General features: G+C 43.0%; 1 protein-coding gene across 1 annotated transcript in view; it reads left to right on the plus strand.

Annotated features, from left to right (window-relative positions):
* Window positions 1-21,809, plus strand: part of LOC124622845 (O-acyltransferase like protein-like) — a 304,695-nt gene that overhangs the window by 98,658 nt on the left and 184,228 nt on the right. Inside the window, exon 2 of the mRNA XM_047148636.1 lies at window positions 9,854-10,035. Coding sequence (XP_047004592.1) covers window positions 9,854-10,035 — 182 coding nt within the window. The remainder of the gene's footprint in view (window positions 1-9,853; window positions 10,036-21,809) is intronic.

Consider the following 21,809-nt stretch of genomic DNA (forward strand, 5'->3'; position numbering starts at 1 on the left):
TCAGTTTCCTCCAGCAATACTTCAGACATTAATCGAGTCCACGCCACGTCACGTTGCGGCACTTCTGCGTGGTCGTGGGGGCCATACACGATATTAGGCTGGTGTACCAGTTTCTTTGGCTCTTCAATATATAAGCAATCTACTATGTTTAGGTACATTTCCAAGAAAAAATTTAAATAACCTTCCACGTTTTAGCTATTGAATCATTGTCGAAAATCATAATAACCGATCAAAAGTATCCGAACACATATTAAAGGACATTAACATCTGGTGAGGCCATGCTTCGTTTTTATGACGGCTTGAACGCTGCTGGGGACACTTTCAGTGAGTTGTCTGAATGTCATTGGAAGAAAGGAAGCCCATTATTCCTCAAGAGCAGGAAGTAGAGAAGGTAGTGATGTTGGACGCCGGAGTCTGGAACGAAATCAACGTTCTGACTCATCCGCAAGGGTAATCTATTGGACCGGAACTCTGTACAGGCCAGTCCATTTCAGGAATGTTAGTGTACACAAAACATTGCTGCTTTATGACAAGGTGCGTTGTCATGCTCACACAAGCCTCCATCGTCTGCGAAATGTTCCTCTACTTTACGCAGTACACAATGCTGTGAGATGCGTTGTTATCCTTCCGCTGCTAACGTCTTCTCATGCAAAATAAGGGGAACACAATCAAGGCAAGAAAAACACTCCCAGAGCATAGCACCACCTCCTTCTTACTGCGCTACTGGCACTACACATAACGGCAAGTAACATTATCCTGGCATTCACCGAAGCCAAATCTTACCATCTGATTGCCAGAGGGTGCAATGTGATTCATCATTCCAAATCACTCATTTCTAGTCATTCACCGTCCAGCGGTATCGCCCTTTACACCACCTCAAGCGTAGCTTACCGCTGATTTCAGAAATGTGTGGTTTGTGGATACCTGCTCGATCATTGTACCTCACTCTTCTTTAATTCCGTATGTGCAGTTATTGTTCTACGAGTAACTGGTCTGCTGCCAGCACTTTGGAACTGACGAGTGACTTCTTCCGCTGATTTCCTGCGATTTTTTACAACCACCCTCCGCAAGCTCTACGGTCCTCATCTGTCAGTACATGAAGCATGCCTTGTCTTGGTTTCACGACAACAACAGTCCACGTTGGCAGCTATAGAAGGGTTGAAAAGTCCGTGATGGATCTGTTACTCCGGCAGCATCCCATGATTATTCCACGTTCGAAATCACCGTACTCTGCTTACCGACCCGTTCTGCTGTTGCTGCTTTGATTCTGGCAACACAATACTGCCTGTCTCCATTTATACTGGTGGGCTCACGTCTCGTGGCATCTAGTGGTGGATTCTGCATTACATGAGGCTATCTGGGTATTTTTTATCAGACTGTGTAATTAAAATCAACTTCATCGCTGATGGAACAGAACCGAGAAATTTTTTACATCTCGCAGCCTTTAAAGAATTTTGAAATCACATCTAAATGAGGATTAGGTATGTCATCCGTCATTCAGTTCTCCCTCTGACTTAAAAATAAGGGTTGAGGAGGTTACCAACGTGTATCACGGTGCAAACGCAAAAGAGGAGGAAGCAGACCGTCGCCATAGAGGACTGACATCTTCAGCAAAGCGATGACTGTAGGCCTAAACATACATTGACTCATGTGATCCACCTGTCTGCTTTCTCTCTAAGGAGAGAAACCTTTAGGGTCTTTTGAATGGGACAGGGAGAGACTGAATGTGACGAATACTGTCAGAGAGATATGGTGGAACAGTAAAGAGAAAAGCCACATGTTGACGTAGAAACAATCAGTCCGACCGATATTCACAATTGACTTCAGGTGTAGGTGAGACAAATACGCTAACTGACAATGCAGCTAGAAATAATAATGAAGATCTCTATTTTGAAGCCGCTTTCAAAGAAGGCTACGGTTGCAGTGGAGAGCACATTAAAGGCAGTAAATTCAATGATAGAGCAACAGAGTGCAACCAAAATACACTCCTGGAAATTGAAATAAGAACACCGTGAATTCATTGTCCCAGGAAGGGGAAACTTTATTGACACATTCCTGGGGTCAGATACATCACATGATCACACTGACAGAACCACAGGCACATAGACACAGGCAACAGAGCATGCACAATGTCGGCACTAGTACAGTGTATATCCACCTTTCGCAGCAATGCAGGCTGCTATTCTCCCATGGAGACGATCGTAGAGATGCTGGATGTAGTCCTGTGGAACGGCTTGCCATGCCATTTCCACCTGGCGCCTCAGTTGGACCAGCGTTCGTGCTGGACGTGCAGACCGCGTGAGACGACGCTTCATCCAGTCCCAAACATGCTCAATGGGGGACAGATCCGGAGATCTTGCTGGCCAGGGTAGTTGACTTACACCTTCTAGAGCACGTTGGGTGGCACGGGATACATGCGGACGTGCATGGTCCTGTTGGAACAGCAAGTTCCCTTGCCGGTCTAGGAATGGTAGAACGATGGGTTCGATGACGGTTTGGATGTACCGTGCACTATTCAGTGTCCCCTCGACGATCACCAGTGGTGTACGGCCAGTGTAGGAGATCGCTCCCCACACCATGATGCCGGGTGTTGGCCCTGTGTGCCTCGGTCGTATGCAGTCCTGATTGTGGCGCTCACCTGCACGGCGCCAAACACGCATACGACCATCATTGGCACCAAGGCAGAAGCGACTCTCATCGCTGAAGACGACACGTCTCCATTCGTCCCTCCATTCACGCCTGTCGCGACACCACTGGAGGCGGGCTGCACGATGTTGGGGCGTGAGCGGAAGACGGCCTAACGGTGTGCGGGACCGTAGCCCAGCTTCATGGAGACGGTTGCGAATGGTCCTCGCCGATACCCCAGGAGCAACAGTGTCCCTAATTTGCTGGGAAGTGGCGGTGCGGTCCCCTACGGCACTGCGTAGGATCCTACGGTCTTGGCGTGCATCCGTGCGTCGCTGCGGTCCGGTCCCAGGTCGACGGGCACGTGCACCTTCCGCCGACCACTGGCGACAACATCGATGTACTGTGGAGACCTCACGCCCCACGTGTTGAGCAATTCGGCGGTACGTCCACCCGGCCTCCCGCATGCCCACTATACGCGCTCGCTCAAAGTCCGTCAACTGCACATACGGTTCACGTCCACGCTGTCGCGGCATGCTACCAGTGTTAAAGACTGCGATGGAGCTCCGTATGCCACGGCAAACTGGCTGACACTGACGGCGGAGGTGCACAAATGCTGCGCAGCTAGCGCCATTCGACGGCCAACACCGCGGTTCCTGGTGTGTCCGCTGTGCCGTGCGTGTGATCATTGCTTGTACAGCCCTCTCGCAGTGTCCGGAGCAAGTATGGTGGGTCTGACACACCGGTGTCAATGTGTTCTTTTTTCCATTTCCAGGAGTGTATTTAATCGTGTACATAGTGTAAGTAAATTATAGGTAATGGCGTCCGCTGCAAGGAATGGAAAGCACATACGGCACAATAAGTATCAGAGATATAATGTCATAGCATTCAACATCATTGTAAAAAATTCTTAATCATACGTAACAGAGCGTTTGAAGATTTAAATCTCTCATCCTTTATGATTATGTCACGAATGTGATCAAAATGTGAATAATGTAAATAAATAAATGCTTACTGAATATTTTAGGTTATCTCATATAATAGTACGCAACATTTTAGGCCACTCCACTAAGAATGTAATGCTTTAATGTTGGGTTACACCGTAAATATTGTTTCTCAATAATCTCGTTGCCTAAGAACAGTAATTCTCTTCAGGTTCAGAATGAGAAAAGGAAAATTACTCACGACTGCGAGTAACTGTTATGACTTTCGTTATATACCGATAAAGTCGATATCGATATGGACATCGACCTTAACAAGTCGCGGGATCCAGCGGCCATGTTCTCTGTCAGAACAAGACACTTTGCGTCAAGTGCCGCCACCGTACGAACAACACCGTGCCCTACAAAGACGACAACGCCTGGCCGTAGAAATGTCAGTGATGTCTACAACATACACTGAAGTAAAAAGAAGGGCACCCTCAAGCACAAGACCATTTTATTGCCAAGTTATGTGACAGGTAGTTCATCATTGCAAGAGAATGTGTTAATAAATTCAGACTACACGAGGCACAACCGTCGCACTTTCGGCTGCCCAAACAGTCGCATCAATACACAGTGTATCCTCTCTGGCTCCAACGTCGGTGCGTATTCTCGCACGCAAACAGTCGTAAAGGTGCCGAATGGCGTCCCGCGATATATTGACCCAAGCACCTTGTACCTTTTGTTGAAATCCGGCAATAGTTCTTTGCAGACTCTGGAAAACGAGTAAGTTTTCGCTTCGCTATGTCTCATTTGCTTTAAATTTCCGATACATCTACTGTTCTTAATGGATAGGACAGTCGTTGTACATTCCGTGAAGGGCACGTTGTGTCACAGCAGACGTATGTGGACTAGCGTAGTCCTTCTGAAAAAGTGCATCATCTTCCTGTCGAAAAAATGGCAGTAGTACGTGGATAACAACATGTGCAATATAGGGGGCACTGGTTACTTAGTCCTGCAGAAACACCAAATGTGACCGCGAGTTCTAGCTCACACACCATCAACCCTAGTGTGTGGCGTGGGCGAATATATTCTGGAATAGGCCGCTCACCAGGTCTACGGCGTACGCGTGTCCGTCCACCTCGCGCATACAGATAGAAGCAACTTTCATCACTGAAGACGAGTGCCATTTCTCTCTCCACTGGACTCTTTCACATCAGCAAAGTGGCTTTCCTTGGAGGTGTCGTAGTGTCAGTGGTAGCCCGTCCAGAGGCACAAGTGGTTATAGTCTTGCAGCAAGTAGACGGTTTTGAAAGGTCCTTGATAGCACATTATATGCAACATGTGCCCAGATTTTTCCCTCGAAGGTGTTCGGTAGGCCACTGCTGTTGTCACAATGTGTCCATCTTGATGTGCATCTGTACTACCTGTGCTTCCAGAATCTGGTCTTTGAGTGTGGTAAGTTTCTATGGGTCCAAACTGCTGAGGTCATCAGTCCCTAGGCTTACGCACTACTTAATCTAATTTACGCTAAGGACAGCACACACATTAATGGGAGAACTCGAACCTCTAACGGAGACAGCCGCCCGGACCCCGGCAAGGCGCCCCGCGGAACAACTGAGTGTAAAGCAAAGACATCACGGAAGTATTGTGACCAGTATGTTCAGCAATCTGTTTATATGTCCGATGCAGCTTCCTGAAAGTCCACAAAGCCGAAGTTTTTCAAAACGAGTACGTACTCCACGGCAGGGCATTCTTGTATCCTAGAACGAATGCTGCCCACATTGTTCACTTCTAAATTCAGTAGAGTTACTAACTGCAGTGTCAAAAGAGAGGCTGAAGGTACAGGCCTCCAGAGCACCATCTGATCACCTATGACTGTGAAAAACTAATAAATAACACATCACTAACACTGTTACCAATCAGAATGCCCATATTAGACTCTGGTACCACAAATCACAGACCTTGATTGAATTGCATTTTGTTCGACACTGTATCACCTGACCGGAAACTGAAAACTCGTACCATTTGCCACGGCAAACAACATCATCTTCAAAAGCAATGCAAAAACGTAAGATCTCGACCTACATGCAACGCTTCTCACCAGGCTCATCCAACCTACTCCCATAAGTACTAACACAATCTCACCTCTCTTAAACTGTGAAGTCACCGTCATAAAGCGTACAGTTAATAACCCTCTTCAAAGCAACCACACCCCCTAAAATCAATGTAATCTTCACCAGTATGCCCAAACCTAAAATACCGACCTACCTGAGGTACATGAGGCGAGGCTCATCGAACCCACTCCCAAAAATACAAATAACAACTCCCTGCCCGTAAATCGCGAAGTCATCATCCCCATACGTACAGCTGATAAGTCACTTCCTTCTAACAACTTCTTTTGCCCTCCACATACCTTTCAAGATTCTATCCGTTTCGCAAGGTTAGTTTTCCAGACTATCCGTCCAGTTAAATGATCCCACATCCTACAACAAACAGCTTTTGGTACTCAGACAATTCAATGCACCTACTCCCCAGATCATGGTAATATCTATTTCAAGCACACTCGTTTGAACCTAACTTCCAAACATACTCCTCACCGAATGAAAATTTCGCAGCGCATGTACAATGGCCTACACCAAAACCCACTTCCTCTCCTCCAACATGCACCACCTTAACGAGAGAAAATGAAACCCATGCATTTCCCTAAACAAAACCTCCCTTCACACTCACCATTCCATGTGCTTATCTCTGTAACCCCTACATCTCACTGACAATCCCAATCCAATTCTCCTGCGAAAGACACCACTGCCAATCTCAGAAGTAGCTGTTCTTGCCCTTACCATTTCTAAATTACCAACATGAGTACCTCATCTTCATCATTCTCTCTCAATTTAAAATATGTGTCCTAGAAACAGATACACATTGGTACCTCCTGAGCTAATAGTTGCAGTTCCTCCCCATTCATGCCCAGAATAGTATGGAAGCCATCTTAGCAGTGTGGTTTATCTCTGCCTTTTCCCCAGTCGTTTCTAAGGATGACTGACATGGGATGGTAGGAAGGGGACCAGGTAGGGGACGTTCTGGTTTTCTGAAGCAAACATTGACGTCCATACTGTCGATACTACGGCCATCGTTTGATCCTTCAGACAGAAGTAAGGGTGCATGGTCTGACAGTTTTGAACACGAAATGTTTGGCCTGTTGTTTTTCTTCTCCAGCTTAGAGTTTTGGGACGGTGACAAGGCTGCCTCAACAACATTTTCCTGTTTCTTGTTTATTCAATTTTCGTCACATTTGCATGTAATACATAAGTTTCAAACGCCTGCGTTCATTTTCGAACCATTGCCTGTACCTACAGTGTTTGTGACATAAATTCAGTGGAAAATTCCAAAGGTTTTTCTGCTTCTCTTTTTCGGTCTGTGGTGTGTATCATCACTCCCTTTCTGCAAACTTGTTAGTATTACCACGGGCGCACGTTTGTCGCTAAATTTACAGATGCAGGTTGTTGTGCTCTGGTCAGGTGGGGGTATCTGGATGCTAACACTGATCTGTGATACAACTTTGGGATGAATGACTTCACGAACCTAGCTGACTTTCTGCCCTTAAGTGCCTTTTTCATCTCAGATGCATTTTTTAACCTTTGTCTTCGGGATATTTTTCTCTTCCTGAAATAGTAGACTATCTTTAATCCAAACTGGATGTGTTTGGAAGCAAATGACAAACATGGCTGTGGTAGTACACTGTCTTGTTCTTACTCAGCTGAACTGCATTTTCTGCACATAGCCTGAACTTTGAATAATGTGGTGATATTAAGAAAATGTTGATGATTAAATTGATGGTTTAAGCAGTGCATGGGATCTAAGGCGAATAAATACTGCTATTCTAGTGCAATGTGCAATCACAGATTCGGTAACTGGAAAGTCAGAATAAAAGATGATGTGTCCTCCATTCACCGTTTATTCGCCTCGTATTTGTGATTTCAGGGACACCTTCGCTTTGCCATCACTCTGGAAACGATATCCATGATATACCGACAGGTCACAGCAGCTTAACACAGTGTACAGCTCACTGTTCATTGTGTACTCTGCCAGTGATTGGGCAGTTAACAGTTTATTTACAAGGCAAGCTTTCATCGTCTCGACCAGGACTGTACAGTTACAAAACTTCTAGATAGATTTAAGTTGTCGTGAAAGTCCATCTAGAAATTTATTTATGTATAATTCTGACTGTTTTAAATGAACTATTCATACATTTAATTACAATAAAATCATTATCTTTCACAGGATGTGGTCTCTTACCCTTAATATTTCCTATGAAATTCGCTGACGACTCCAGTGGACTATTCACTCGAGCTGTCTTTGCGTTTGGTGTGTTAGTACTACCAAATGGACCACCCGAAACACTGCGAGTGTTGGAAATGGATGTTGGCTCCATGGAGGTGCCACTAGCGGCGTTTGCCCAGACTGAGATCCGCTTGCTAGGGAAAGCGTTATACACATTAGGCCTGGCAGTTTTTTGAGAGGTTTCCTGTTAGAAACTTGCACGTCCCAACAGCTATACGCCTCATCGGCGCGCAGCACACCTTGAGATCCCCGCACCACTGTGACACTCAACGTTCCACCATCAATCCGCACTTAGTTACAGAGCACCGCCGTTCACCATTTTACAACTAAGGGAACACGTAGCCAGTTAGAACTATCCTGTCGGCTCATCGAGAATCTCAAGGACGCAGTGGGCATAATCCGCCCAACCCCCCTATCGCACCCATTTCAACTCTGATAATAGTGTGACGTACACGTATCAGTCAAGTGACCTCCGTTCGGCTCGGTGCCCAGCCGGGTTACAGTCATTGCTTCTGTGAGAGGTGCACTCTCTACACTAAATTTCATACCCTGTATGCCTCAAATCAAGCTCAAATTTAATACTGTACTCTTGGTACTTCACTCTATATCCACAATGAGCAAATTTCGTTATTTGCTATATTTCCTAATGCTGCTACACTATGTGATCAAAAGTATTCGGGCAACCTGCTGAATATGACCGCCAATGCTGGATTTCAATATGGTGTTAGCCCATCCTTAGCCTTGATGACAGCTTCCACTCTCGCGGGCATACGTTGAATCTGGTGCTGGAAGTTTTCTTGGGAAATGGCTGCCCATTCTTCACGGAGTGCTCCGCTGAGGAGAGGTATAGATGTCGGTCGTTGAGGCCTGGGTCGGAGTTACAAAACATTCCAAAAGTGTTGTATAGGATTCACGTCAGGACTCTGTGTAGGCCAGTCCATTACAGGGATGTTATTGTTGTGTAATCACTCCACCACGCGCCGTTCATTACGAACAGGTGCTCGATTGTGTTGAAAGATGCAATCGCCATGCCCGAGTTGCTCTTCAACAGTGGGAAGCCACAAGACGCTTAAAACATCAATGTAGGCCTGTGCTGTGATAGTGCCACGCAAAACAACAGGGGGTGTAAGACCCCTCCATGAACAACACAACCACATCATATCACCACCACCTCCGAATTTTGCTGCTGGCACCACACACGCTCGCAGATGACGTTAACCGGTGCCGTCTGATCGCCCCTTAGTGTACCGTGATTCGTCACTCCACACAACGTTTTTCCACTACTCAATCGTCCAGCGATTACGCTCCTTACACCAAGCGAGCCGTCGTTTGCATTTACCAGCGTCATATGTGGCTTATGAGCAGCCGGTCGACCATGAAATCCAAGTTTTCTCACCTCCCGCCTAACTGACATTGCACTTGCAATGAATCCTGATTCAGTCTGCAATTTCTCTGTGATTCTGTGATGGTCTGGATAGATGTCTGCCTATTACGCATTATGACAGTCTTCAACTGTCGGCGGTCTGTGTAGTCAGCAGACGAGGTCGGCTTGTAGGCTTTTGTACTGAAAGTGTCCCTTCACGCTTCCACTTCACTATCACATCGGAAACAGTGGATCTATGGATGTTTAGGAGTGTGGAAATCTCGCGTACAGACGTATGACGCAAGTGACACCCAATCACCTTACCACGTTCGAATTCCGTGAGTCCCGCGGAGTGCCCCATTCTGCTCTCTCACCGTGTCTAATGACTACTGAGGTCGCTAATATGGATTACCTGGCAGAAGGTGGCAGCACAATGCACATAATATGAAAAACGTATGTTTTTGGGGGTTACCGGATACTTCTGACCACACAGTGTATTTTAGTGGCAGCCAGTGTATGTAGATTTACATTTTTTTGGAAGTATAGAGAGCTGCAGACGTTTGTGGTGTGCTAGCTCACATTCGGCACATCATTGTTGCAGTGGTCGACGCGAGTGCCAAGTTGGGCTCCGGAGTGCTGACGAACCCCACGCAGCTGGGAGACTTCGACGAGTGCGTGCTCGCCGCTCGCGGCCGCTACTGTCTGGTCCACGTCACGCTGACTGCGCCAGAAGGGTTGCCGCCCTGTCAGGGGCAACATTGCTCAGCGTGGCATCACATCAGGGTAAGGCATGCCATACGTAAGTACACCAAACAGTCAAAAGGTCTCTGTGTATCTTGGACACCTTGCAGTGCTCAAGCAGTTAGCTAGTTAATTCACGCGTCCGCCACGCTGCGCAGCAACTCCGTGGCTATTTTTGTCTGTGTGCGCCATTACTACAGACTACTCGAAGCCATTGCTAGACAAGACTGGAAGTCGCCGTTCGCTTATGCAGCTCAGGGACTATTGATCCCTTTGCGCTGTTACAAACGTATTGGGTGGTGCACTGTGCGGCTAGTCGCGGCGGAGGTTCGAGTCCTCCCTCGGGCATGGGTGCGTGTGTTTGTATTTAGGTTAAGTAGTGTGTCAGTTTAGGGACTGATGACCTTAGCAGTTAAGTCCCATAACATTTCACACACATTTGAGCATTTTTTATTGGGTGGTTACCCCTCGCTACGAATTAATGCTGGGACAAAGTTCTCAATGAAAGTTTTGGACCAACTTCTTTACTTACAGAGTCCTTGTTCTATGGTCGGAATCATCTTCTGACCAAATAATAACGGTATGCACAGCCTCGTGTGTCTGCGATAATATTACGTTTTACCCCATATTTCTATCTGCAACAATGAAATACTTCCCTGCATCCTGAGGAGCGTACATAGTTTTGTTCTATATTCACGACCACTTGCTACAATCTGTACTAAAATTTTTGTATATACTATATGAAATGAATTCGTCATAACTTCTGAACGGCTTGTGTTACGGCGTTAAAACTGCACGGTTGGCCGCGAGCCATGATGGGAATTAGTATGCGCATTCGCATGCGCCTTCCTGTTGTCGGCAATTTGCTCGTGACAATGTCACGCCTGAGCGTATAGCTCTTGTAAAGGCCTACTATGAGAGCGATAACAGCCCAACTGCAGCTCAAAGGAAGTTTGAGATCGAGATCAAGTTGAAGACAAACGATCGAAGAGTGGTAACAATCAACAATTTGATTGGCAAGTTTTAAAGAACGAGTAGTGTCCGTGATGACAGTGCTGCGGATGTCGGTAATCAAAATCGCATGAAATTAAGAAGACACGCGCTGTGTTTCAAACCAGCCCCAGTAAATCGGTCAGACAAGTTGCACAACAGGTGACAATCAACCGGGAATCACTGCCACAAATTGTTTTTAAGGACTTCACTTCTTCCCACGTAAAATTCAAACCCATCAGCCATTAAGCACCAGGCCATGGAGCGCCGGTGGTGTTTCGCCAACACTATTGTCCACAGAATTGACGAACAAAACTTTGATGTGAATATGGTTTGGCTTAGCGATTAATCCCACTTTCATGCGGATGGGTTCGTCAATAAGCAAAACTGGAGCATTAGCGCGACTGAGAATCCGCATTTCGCGATCAAGAAGTCTCTTCACCGTCAGTGGGTGACTGTGTGGTGTGCAGTGTCCCGTCACAGAACAGTCGGTGCGGTATTCCTTGACAGCACGGTCACTACCGAACGATACGTGAAGGTTTTGGATGTTGATTTCATCCTCTTTACCTAAAGAGACCCTGATTTCGACAAGATGTGTTTCATGCAAGACGGAGCTGCCCCCTTCGAAGCAGGGGAGCGTTTGATGTCGTGGAGGAGCACTTTAGGGGCAGCACTGGGGTACCCAGAGGTCACTGACATGGGCCGCTGTACTCTCCGGATCCGAACACATGCGACTCCTCTTTCTGGGGCTATATTAAACACAAGATGTACCATTGCTGACCTGAAAACAGCCATTCGGGTGGTCATCGACAGCTTCGATGTTCCGACACTTCAGCGGGTCATGCAGAAGGTCGTTATTCGTCTGCGCCACATCATCGACAATGACGGCAGCCATATAGATGTCATAAGCTAAATCCGAAAATCTGTAGTGACGTTTACGTGTTGAATAGAGTGTGTGTAGTTTGTAACTAATTTACAATTTTTGTAACATAATTCAATTTAACGTATCGACAAAGCACAAATCTAGTACCCCTTGTTCACTATCTTCATTACTCGCGGTATTTCACCGATTCTTAGGAATCGGCGAAACACCACGAGTAACGAGCATAATGGACAAGCGGCACTACATTTGTAGTCTGTGGACAGGTTGAAAATTTGGGTCTGCTACGGTAGCCCATTCAGTTGCAGACAACCACAGTGTCCGGATGGCTCGGTGCTCATAGCATCTGCCTTAATAAGCAGAAACCCGGGTTCGATTCTCGGCCCGACACAAGTTTTCAACTTTCCCCCTTGATTTAAATCATTTCTGCTTGCGGCCAAGGTCTGAAATTTCCTTGCGTATTAGTGAATAGAGTCCTGAGATCTGTCCTCGAACGTAGTTCCCACAGCTGTTGAATAATGCTTGCCAGAGAATTTACACAACGAATACGAAGTGCAAGTTTGCGAATTGGGTTTTTAATAGGGTCATATCTGAGAGATCTGTGGCTCAGGAAGTATTCTGAAATGTGGGTCATTCTTTGTATCGGTTTTATGGGAAACTGTTGCCTTTGGCACGGGGAATCATGTTGTAGACCGATTTCATCTCAGAAAAGAGAGAGAAACGACCTGATAGTGTTGACGTTTTCGGCGACGAAATACGGGGTTTCCCAGCAGGAATGATCAATATACAGGTATATAATAGAAAGCAGCACTGGAAGAAAAATATCTCATAAACATGGGCTCTAAAATGTATGCCTTAACAGCTATGAGTGCTTCTTCATGTTCAGTATTATGAAACAGATCTCTTGTATTGAAAGTGTTTGCGTTCCATACTTTGGGAATAGATGGTGTGAACCAAAAACATATCTAAAAAGTATGGGTTCTAGAATACATATCTTAAGAGCTATGAGCATTGTTCGCTAGAAGAGATGTGTTCCACATAATCGAAGATGAACAAGTGCACATATTTCTCAAGGCATACATTTTAGAACCTGTGTTAAGTAGACTTTTCTGCTTCGAATGATCGTTGCCGTCAGATTAGTGAATACTGACCGTTCCTCCTTGGACGCACTGTATATTGTTTGGATTCCGGATGAGCGATCGTTAAATAGACGCCACATTGTGATGAAACTGGGCCCTGTCTTACATATCTGTTGATGGATTAATCAATTACATCTTTCATATTTCATTTGAACGACTCTTTTACCATAATGAAGTAGTACGAGTCAAGTTGCTGGATACATATAAATGGTTAATGTTAAGATTAATGAACATGTTCGTGCAACTGTAGTTAAAAACTATATATATATATATATATATATATATTTTTTTTTTTTTTTTTTTTTACAAGCTACCAGTTTTTGAGTAGAAACTTCTACATGAAACAGAAGGAGTTTCCCAGAAGAAATGATTTTAGGTTATATTTAAAACTGGCTTTGCTCCAGTTTCGCATTTTATGTTATTTGGCAATTGATCAAAGAATTTTTTTACAATAATTGAAGTTCTTTCTGTGCCACTGACAGCTTTAATGAAGGGCAAGGATGGTAATTTTTCCCTATGTTGCTGTGGGTGAGACAATCATTGTGGTTAATAATTAATGAAGAATTTCATTAGCCAATATATGTATTATGAGGGTGCAGTTAAAATGCCTAACTGTGGGGAATGGAACCCACATAACGACAGCGGTTTGTAGAACACAATTTGTGGCTTCAGTCGAAAATGATCATTATACTTCAAGTGAAAGCTCTGGGGAACTGTTAATGCATTGCAAAAGTCATGTGAAAATACTGTAAAAAGTTTCTCAGTAGATGAAAGGAGAGTATACTCCGTATGATTTATCGTCTTAACATTTTTAGGCCTGATTTTCCTAAATATAACGGTGTCCTTCCCTTAATATTTCTATAGAAAGCTTTATAAAAGCGGAAGACAGTGATATAACTATTGTTAATGTTCCACATGTTTGCTTCGACACACTGTATTACAGCAGAATACGATACTGCAAAACCTGAGCATTATAGTAAAAACTATGAAGAACTGCACATGGGAAGACTTGTAATAGGAATACATGCCGAGCTGCGCTTCGTACACGCTATCTCTAGTACTCTGCAGCCAAAGCTCTGCTTAGAAACTTTCTGTGTGATTATAAATGTATACCGGCCAGGCAACTGAGCCCTGAACCTTTCCTTTCACGGACAGTGCTCTTACCATCTATGTTATTCATGCACGGCCCATGTAATGTCCTCATATCTTCACTTCTGCAACTACGTCTCCTCTACTTAACGAGCTGTACAGAAGCGCTCCTGCATACCGTGCTGGACTGACATTACTGGAAGGAATACGACGCATTGCCGATGAAAGACAAGGATCCGAGTTACAGTACTTGTTCAAAAACTGGTTTTAGTGTACCAGGAAATTTCTGTACAGCGTCCACTCTACTTCATAGTGATTAATTCAGTCTGGAAATTGCTGTCTACCTTTAGATACCGCTACGGGAGAGTAACAATATTCACTAACATCTTGCCGCTCTAATTTAATCTCTACCGTCAAAATGGTGAAACTTTCAGAGTTCGCGTCGTTTTCACACATGCCATGAGTGACTGAACTGTTACACTCCGTCGCTGTCGTAGCAAAAGCAAAATTTACCCGGTTACTAATTATGACGTTCAGCCATCGTGGGGTCATACCTGAACACAAACTGAAAAGAAAAATCCATATTTAGAAACAATAATGTTGTTAGGAAATTCTTTTGCTTGAAAATTCTGCTGAGACTCGTTTCTTGCTGTGTCCGTCTGACAACTGCTTCTGAATAAGGAGAAGACAAAATACTCGTCCAAAAAATTTGTCTCTAACGATTAGTGTCGCCGTTTCACTAGTTCAAATTTCGTGGAAGTAATATTTTGAAACTTATAACATGAATGTGAGCAATGGTGAACGGTATAGATAGTAAAGCGAAAGAACGTAAAATGGACGAGGTAAGTTCTCTCTGTTTTCCACGAAATTAGGGAAGACCTGAACAACTGTCCGACGAATGTTACAGGAACAGAATTGATGCTTATTGCTGAAGAGTATAATGTATGGAATAGTTTGCAGGTGGTCTTTACCCGATAGAGGATGTCATTGGAAGTTCGTAAATATTAATCATCCAGCTGGCTGAATGGATTTACAGGGCGAGCTTTTTATTTTTAGAGAGCAAAATATCTCTTTCGTATGAATAAAAAACGGAAAAATATGTATCAAATTGTTTGTAAAAACCGCTATCCGGCGATGTTGGCCCCCATGCCCCGCCCCCAAGGGGTGGGATGTGGGCTAACTTTCAAACCTTAAATAGTAACGTCCAATTTTTATTGCAGATTCGGGTTCTGCGAGATAAAATACGTAACGATTGTATCTAACATTTTGTATTGTCACGATAGATGGCACTATAAACGACAAATGGCGCAACCATGTTCCGAAATGGCATTATCTCGAGATAATTGCATTGGATCAAAACGTGTGTTGGGAAACAACTCTGTCTCTTGCAGTTTTCTCTGTTCTGAAACAGTCATTCGTTCATTCATTCATTCATTATTTGACTTCATCCCATGGAGTGCCCGTCGTTCCTCATTTGTTAAATACGTTCGTTCGTAACCTGACATCTTTATTTGTTACAATTCAGGCTATTACGATAGCAAACAGAAATGAAATGATGTTTACATTGATGGATAAAGTGGCAGGACTGTAACCCTTTCCACTCAACATTTTCCAGACAAGGTGCGACGACGCGCAACTGTTTTCCGGTTATTCGGCAGTTCTTCACCGTCGAACAGTTGCTGGAGAGAATAATGAAACTGCGATATTAGCTCCAGTGACTCATAACCCCCACATTAACACTTGTCAATTAAGCCATCAGTTGAGAATTAGTGGTACTACTGTTTACCGAATTTCGAAACGTAGAAAATATTATCCGTTTCTCATTTCCCCCCTTCAGGAACTTCATGGAAATTATCTGAGGACCGAGCAACATTTTGCCAGTGCTTTCTTTTTTTTATAATGCCCGGCTTCTTATGTTCTCGTATCGTCTGTCACGACTTGTTATAATACAGCAAATTTCCTACACTGCGTCCATTCATTGTTTCCTAAATAGACGTTTAGTTTATCGGAAATATCTGTTCGGAGGTAATGGGCATATTGTCATCCTCAATTATGATTTGCTGTTTTTTTTGTTTTGTTTCATTCACAGCTTTTACGCTGCACAAGTTTAATACAAGCGAAGAAAGGTAATATCGCTTCCATACATCCTTTTTTTTTTTAACCTGATGTCTTCTGTCTTGCTCTATCATTCTTGATTTTTCATCTTGCTTGTTGTGTATGTTGCATATTCACTATACCGCATACCTGTTTGCCCCAGGGTTACAAATATCGTGCACCACTTGACGTTCTTTTTAGACAGACAAATCCTGTGAAATTATGTCGATTTTCTTAAATCTCTAATTCAGTTGTTGGCGCTTCCTGTCTACTGACTTCAACGTTCCCAAAGCTTAGCTGATAATCATCTAAAACAGGTTTTCCCAAACTGTCCCATGAAGCATTGATGTTCTGCTGAAAGTGAGTATGTGCTCCACGAGACCCTATTAACAGCATAGTGATTTTTTAAACATTTTTAAATTTGTTGTGATATCAGTCTTACAAGTTAAAATTTAAAATTGACGTAATTACTGAATAAAACTAGTTGTCCTCATTTTTCAAAATTTTATTACTTTTATTAACCTTAAAAATAAACAAGGTGTTCCATCAGTGTACCAGAATTCTCGAAGTGTTTCGTCATAGGAAAAGTCTTGGAACATCTGATCCAACAGATAGTCAGATTCATTTTCTGTATTTTGTATGTTATTCTAGCCAGCAATTACTGTGCAGTAGATGTCATCTGATTGTATGGCAGTTCTTGTATTTATCTGCTCTTCCTATCTTCGAGATTACGTGGGTGGTATTGTTCCCACAGTCTGATTGTATGTCTCCACAGACACAGATGTTACACAGTAACTTAAATAATCTTTTGGTTGCATTCATCTCTTTTATCTGTACCACCCGTCTTCATCGATTGCAAGTCTTTCAAACCTCTGAACATTTTGACTATAATGCCTGATCTTTTTTTTGGTCATCAGTCTACTGACTGATCTTCTATATTCTCCAAATAGATCTTCCTACTTTCCACTCTCTCTCTCCTCCGTTTTCCAAGAATTATTTAAGCATTTCTCTACACTGGATCTGTCTTTCCGATGAGCATTTTTGTTAAGTTTGGTTCATATATTTCCTGTAGAGGTTTCGCTTTCAGTTCCTTCAATGGACAATTACCGCGACAAGCGTATTCAATTTTTTTACCATAGTTATTGTCTCTAGTTACGGAATGGCTGAACTGCAGTAGTGAACAGGTATTATCGATTACATAGCTATTGCGAACACAAACTCTATTTTAATAATGCCATCGCACATGATAAATGCTAAGCGCCCAGCTAGGTAATTTGTGATAAAAAGCGAATGAATGACACTCGTCTGGTCTGCCAATGAATTTCAGTGAAGAGTATATTTTTGTGAAAGAAGATCGCCCGAAAACAAAACTGCTGGATGAGTGGTATCAAACTGTGTATTTAAGTAAGGTATCCAAAAGTGCCCCCCCATGAACCATGGACCTTGCCGTTGGTGGGGAGGCTTGCGTGCCTCAGCGATACAGATAGCCGTACCGTAGGTGCAACCACAATGGAGGGGTATCTGTTGAGAGGCCAGACAAACGTGTGGTTCCTGAAGAGGGGCAGCAGCCTTTTCAGTAGTTGCAAGGGCAACAGTCTGGATGATTGACTGATCTGGCCTTGTAACAATAACCAAAACGGCCTTGCTGTGCTGGTACTGCGAACGGCTGAAAGCAAGGGGAAACTACAGCCGTAATTTTTCCCGAGGGCATGCAGCTTTACTGTATGAGCATGGAGAGCTGCATCAAACCAGTCTCAGGACTGAAGACCACAACAACAACAATCCAAAAGTGGGACAAAATATACCGTTGAAGTTAAAAGCGACTAACTGAAATTATGCGACCAGTGATTCCGTAGTTTTAATTCGTACATTGTTACCCAACCACGCAGTGTATACACGGAAGCTGAAAACCTTCATATAAGAAGAACTTTGATTTTGCTCTTCTTTAAAGTAAAATAAACCTTATTATATCCACATTCCTGGGAAGAGTTCTCAGTTTAAGTGGTCTACATTGTAGTGCTCTTACATATTTTATACTCAAATTGTCCGGACCCAATAGTACATAAAGACGTCTGCTGCATAATGACGTATGTTGTACATTCCAGCGATGGCGCGTCAATTAAATGGGAAATGAAATTACCTCAGCTATGACAGTGAGGAAACGCCTGTCTAAAATATGCATAATGGTAATTTTTCACTTGTGTCGGAGACAAGTTATTAAGACGATGTTTTCCTCTAAGGTTGTGGCGTTAACATCCATCGCATTACTGTTTATGTATGCGGTTAACCTACTTCTAGCACTCCTTCATTAGTACCAAGTCTGACGTCTTTGGCTGCTACACAGTTCCATGTAACATTTTTTGTTCGCGCCGCGTCGGCAGAGTAATTTAGATTACCCGGTATCCTATCCCCGTTTGAGCAGTACCGAAGAACGTAATCTGTTTGTCTTCGAGGGACATATTACATTTCCTAATAGCACTCAGATAAGTCTTAAGGCATTCCCCCGATAGTTGAAATGACCTTGAGAGTGTGCTCGTTTGCCTGTTGACTAAACCGAAGATTTAACAGATCGTGGTTTTCCCGTCAATACAAACTCTCTGGGGTAGCCTTACCTGAGTTGCGAATGTGCAGTTGCTGAAAGATATATGATACCAACAGAAGCTGATGGCTTCGTGTTTCGGGATTTAGAGTAGCGTTAGAGAAGTGTAAAGAAGAATCACTAAGATATACGTCAATTGCATCACAATATATTTTATCGCGTAGCAGTAGATGCTAAACATACATTTCTGCATATTGTTAACCAGCGATGGAATGCCCAATTTCAAGTACTTCAATAGGAAACGTGACAAAAAATATTCGAGAATTTCGGAGAAATAAATATGCTGCATGGATATGAAAAGTTACATGTGAAGCTAATAATTACCCAATTGAGAAATACAACAGAAATGTAATGTCGGAAAGAAATATTGGTTCTCAGTTACGATAAGTTTTTATTCGCATACAACCTTCAGAAGAATGACAGGTTTAATAAAGACACATCATTCAGTTCATTGTTTAGTCTGAGGTTTCTGACCGCGAAGACAAACCAGAGTTTCCGGATATTACGAAGACGAGAGGTATTACGATGAGACAGTGGAGGGAAAGGCCCAGTAAGAATACTGTGTCAGTAATGAAACCCAACATAGGAATACATTATGGCCGTAGATCATCAGCCTCCATTTCAAAATTATAATTTGAGAATACTATTACAGAATACATTAAACTTTTAGATTTTTAATACAGAGACCACGAAAAATAGAAATTTTTCTACCCTCATGTTTTCAGAGCAAGAACGTAGCCAGGATTTTGTCAAAATGTGGGTTCATTTTGTTAAAGAAGACACTAAAAAGGCTCACGTTTTTCATTTTATGCTGAAAACACACATGTTTATTTATTAATTTTATGTACACACTTTGCTATCAGGAGGCCTTCATATAAATAGTATTTGATCTATAAAATTAAGCAAGAGAGGCTTTTCTTAGAAAAGTATAACATGTATCGAAATATGCAATTCAATATTCCATTATTTGGGAATATGATTGCTTCACTATATGGGCAAACGAATTAAAACTCGAATCTAATGTACTGCCTCTTTGCCAACAAAACACAGATCAGCTTCCTCATATAAGATTTGCTGCTGCTGAGCAGAAGAGTCTCAACGCTGGGTTCAATAAGTTCCAAAGTTAAATTGATTCAAATCTCTTTTGAGAATAGCTATATTTCTCCTGTTACAAACTTACATTTAAATTTACGACTTATCTGCAACCAATTCATAATGTTTTCAGCACATCCCAAATTCCTCAATTTTCTTAAGTGATAATTTTTTTTTTAAAGTTATTATTTCAGCGCTCAACTTGAAACTATGGCAACAAGATTTATTTATAAAACAGAACGGAGTATACAAATACTATGAGCTACGGTTCTGGGTCCTTGACACTGATTCCCGCATTGATTTCAGCCAGACTTCTAATGTATTACTCCGTGAACAGGCTTCTCAAGGTCAAACAGCACCGACCGACCACTCTGTCATCCTCAGCCGAAAGGCATCACCGATTGCGGATGTGGAGGGGCATGTAGTCAGCACACAGCTCTCCCTGCCGTTGTTATTTTCCGTAACCGGAGTCGCTACTTCTCAAACAAGTAGCTCCACAATTGGCCTCACAGGGGCTGAGTGCACCCCACATGCCAACAGCGCTCTGTAGAACCGGACGGTCAACCGCCCAGGTGCTAGTCAGGCTCGATAGCGCTTAATTTTGGTAATCTGAGGGGAACCAGTATTACCACTTTGACAAGACCTTTGGCCTTCTAATGTATGCGATTTCACTAATGAGTTTGTATTTATCCATGATAATATGGTTATACTGCCTTTGAAACTCCTCTCCAATGTACAACAAACGTTGCCGTTTATACGTCTTATTCGTAATGTCCTTGGAATAGTGAATCCTACCGTCACAACTCTCACGTATTTATAAATAAACTTTTATATGATATTTATTTAAAAATACATTAGTCTTGTGACGGTTGGACTTACTATCTTGATATTCTTTTATATGATGTTTATTTAGATATACATTAGTCTTGTGTCGGTTGGACTTACTGTCCTGAGGATACTAAGTATAAGACATTTAAAGTAGAACATCGTTCTTTAGTAAAACTTGAAGAAATCATATATAGACATTCCGCAAGTGAATCTTCTTTGTGCACAGACACCCACGACAAAATAACGACCACTGACAGCCTTCCAATATATATATACGGTTTTTAGTGCCAGGACTCTCCAAAGAAGTGATCGGCTCGTCTTCGATGCAGATCTTTTCATTTAAGCACAGAGGTTACATCTTTAATTGGAATTGGGATCAGTAAGGAAGGAAAGGTACTGGCTATGGCTAATAGCAAGGGACCAACCACGGAATATTTTCTAACCTGAAGATGGGAAACCACAGAAAATCTTTTTCAATGATTCTGGCGGATGGATTCGAACCACTTCACCTCCCGAATCAGGGATTAATAGCTCAGTGCCTCAAGGTGCAGAGCTATCCTGCTCCATGGAACACTTGGAAAAACTGCTGTTACATTGTTTCCAAATGACGTAAAATACGTTGCAACTTCTGACGCTTCATGTGTTTCCTTTAACTGTACATAGTTCATCATCTGATAGCGCATTAATGCGTGCATTTTTAAGGTTTAGTTTTGCAGGGAATTCGTGGCTTCAGTTATTATAGTATTACAGGAGCGTAAATATATTCTGTAATACAGACGGGAGGTTGCAGGGTGCAGTCAGCTCGGACGAATTCAAGCAGTTCATTGAAAAATCAGATAACCCTTCCACTCTCCACAAACCTCTCCCCTTCGTTCCGTATCGGAACTGGTTTTCATAATTGAGTACTGTGCTGTTGATGAAACTGGAGGATATTTTGCCAATAATTATATAACTTTGAGCAAATATTTTGGAGAAATGCAACCATCGCCATTTGGGCGACATTTATGTTCATCAACGTGATTTTTGGGCGACACAGAAAATCCACTGATTTTAATTTAGTGTAATCTATAATGATCTTTACCGCTCCGCTGCATTGTGTAATATT

This window comes from Schistocerca americana, chromosome 7, assembly GCF_021461395.2.
Source record: "Schistocerca americana isolate TAMUIC-IGC-003095 chromosome 7, iqSchAmer2.1, whole genome shotgun sequence".
NCBI classification, from domain to species: Eukaryota; Metazoa; Arthropoda; class Insecta; order Orthoptera; family Acrididae; genus Schistocerca; species Schistocerca americana.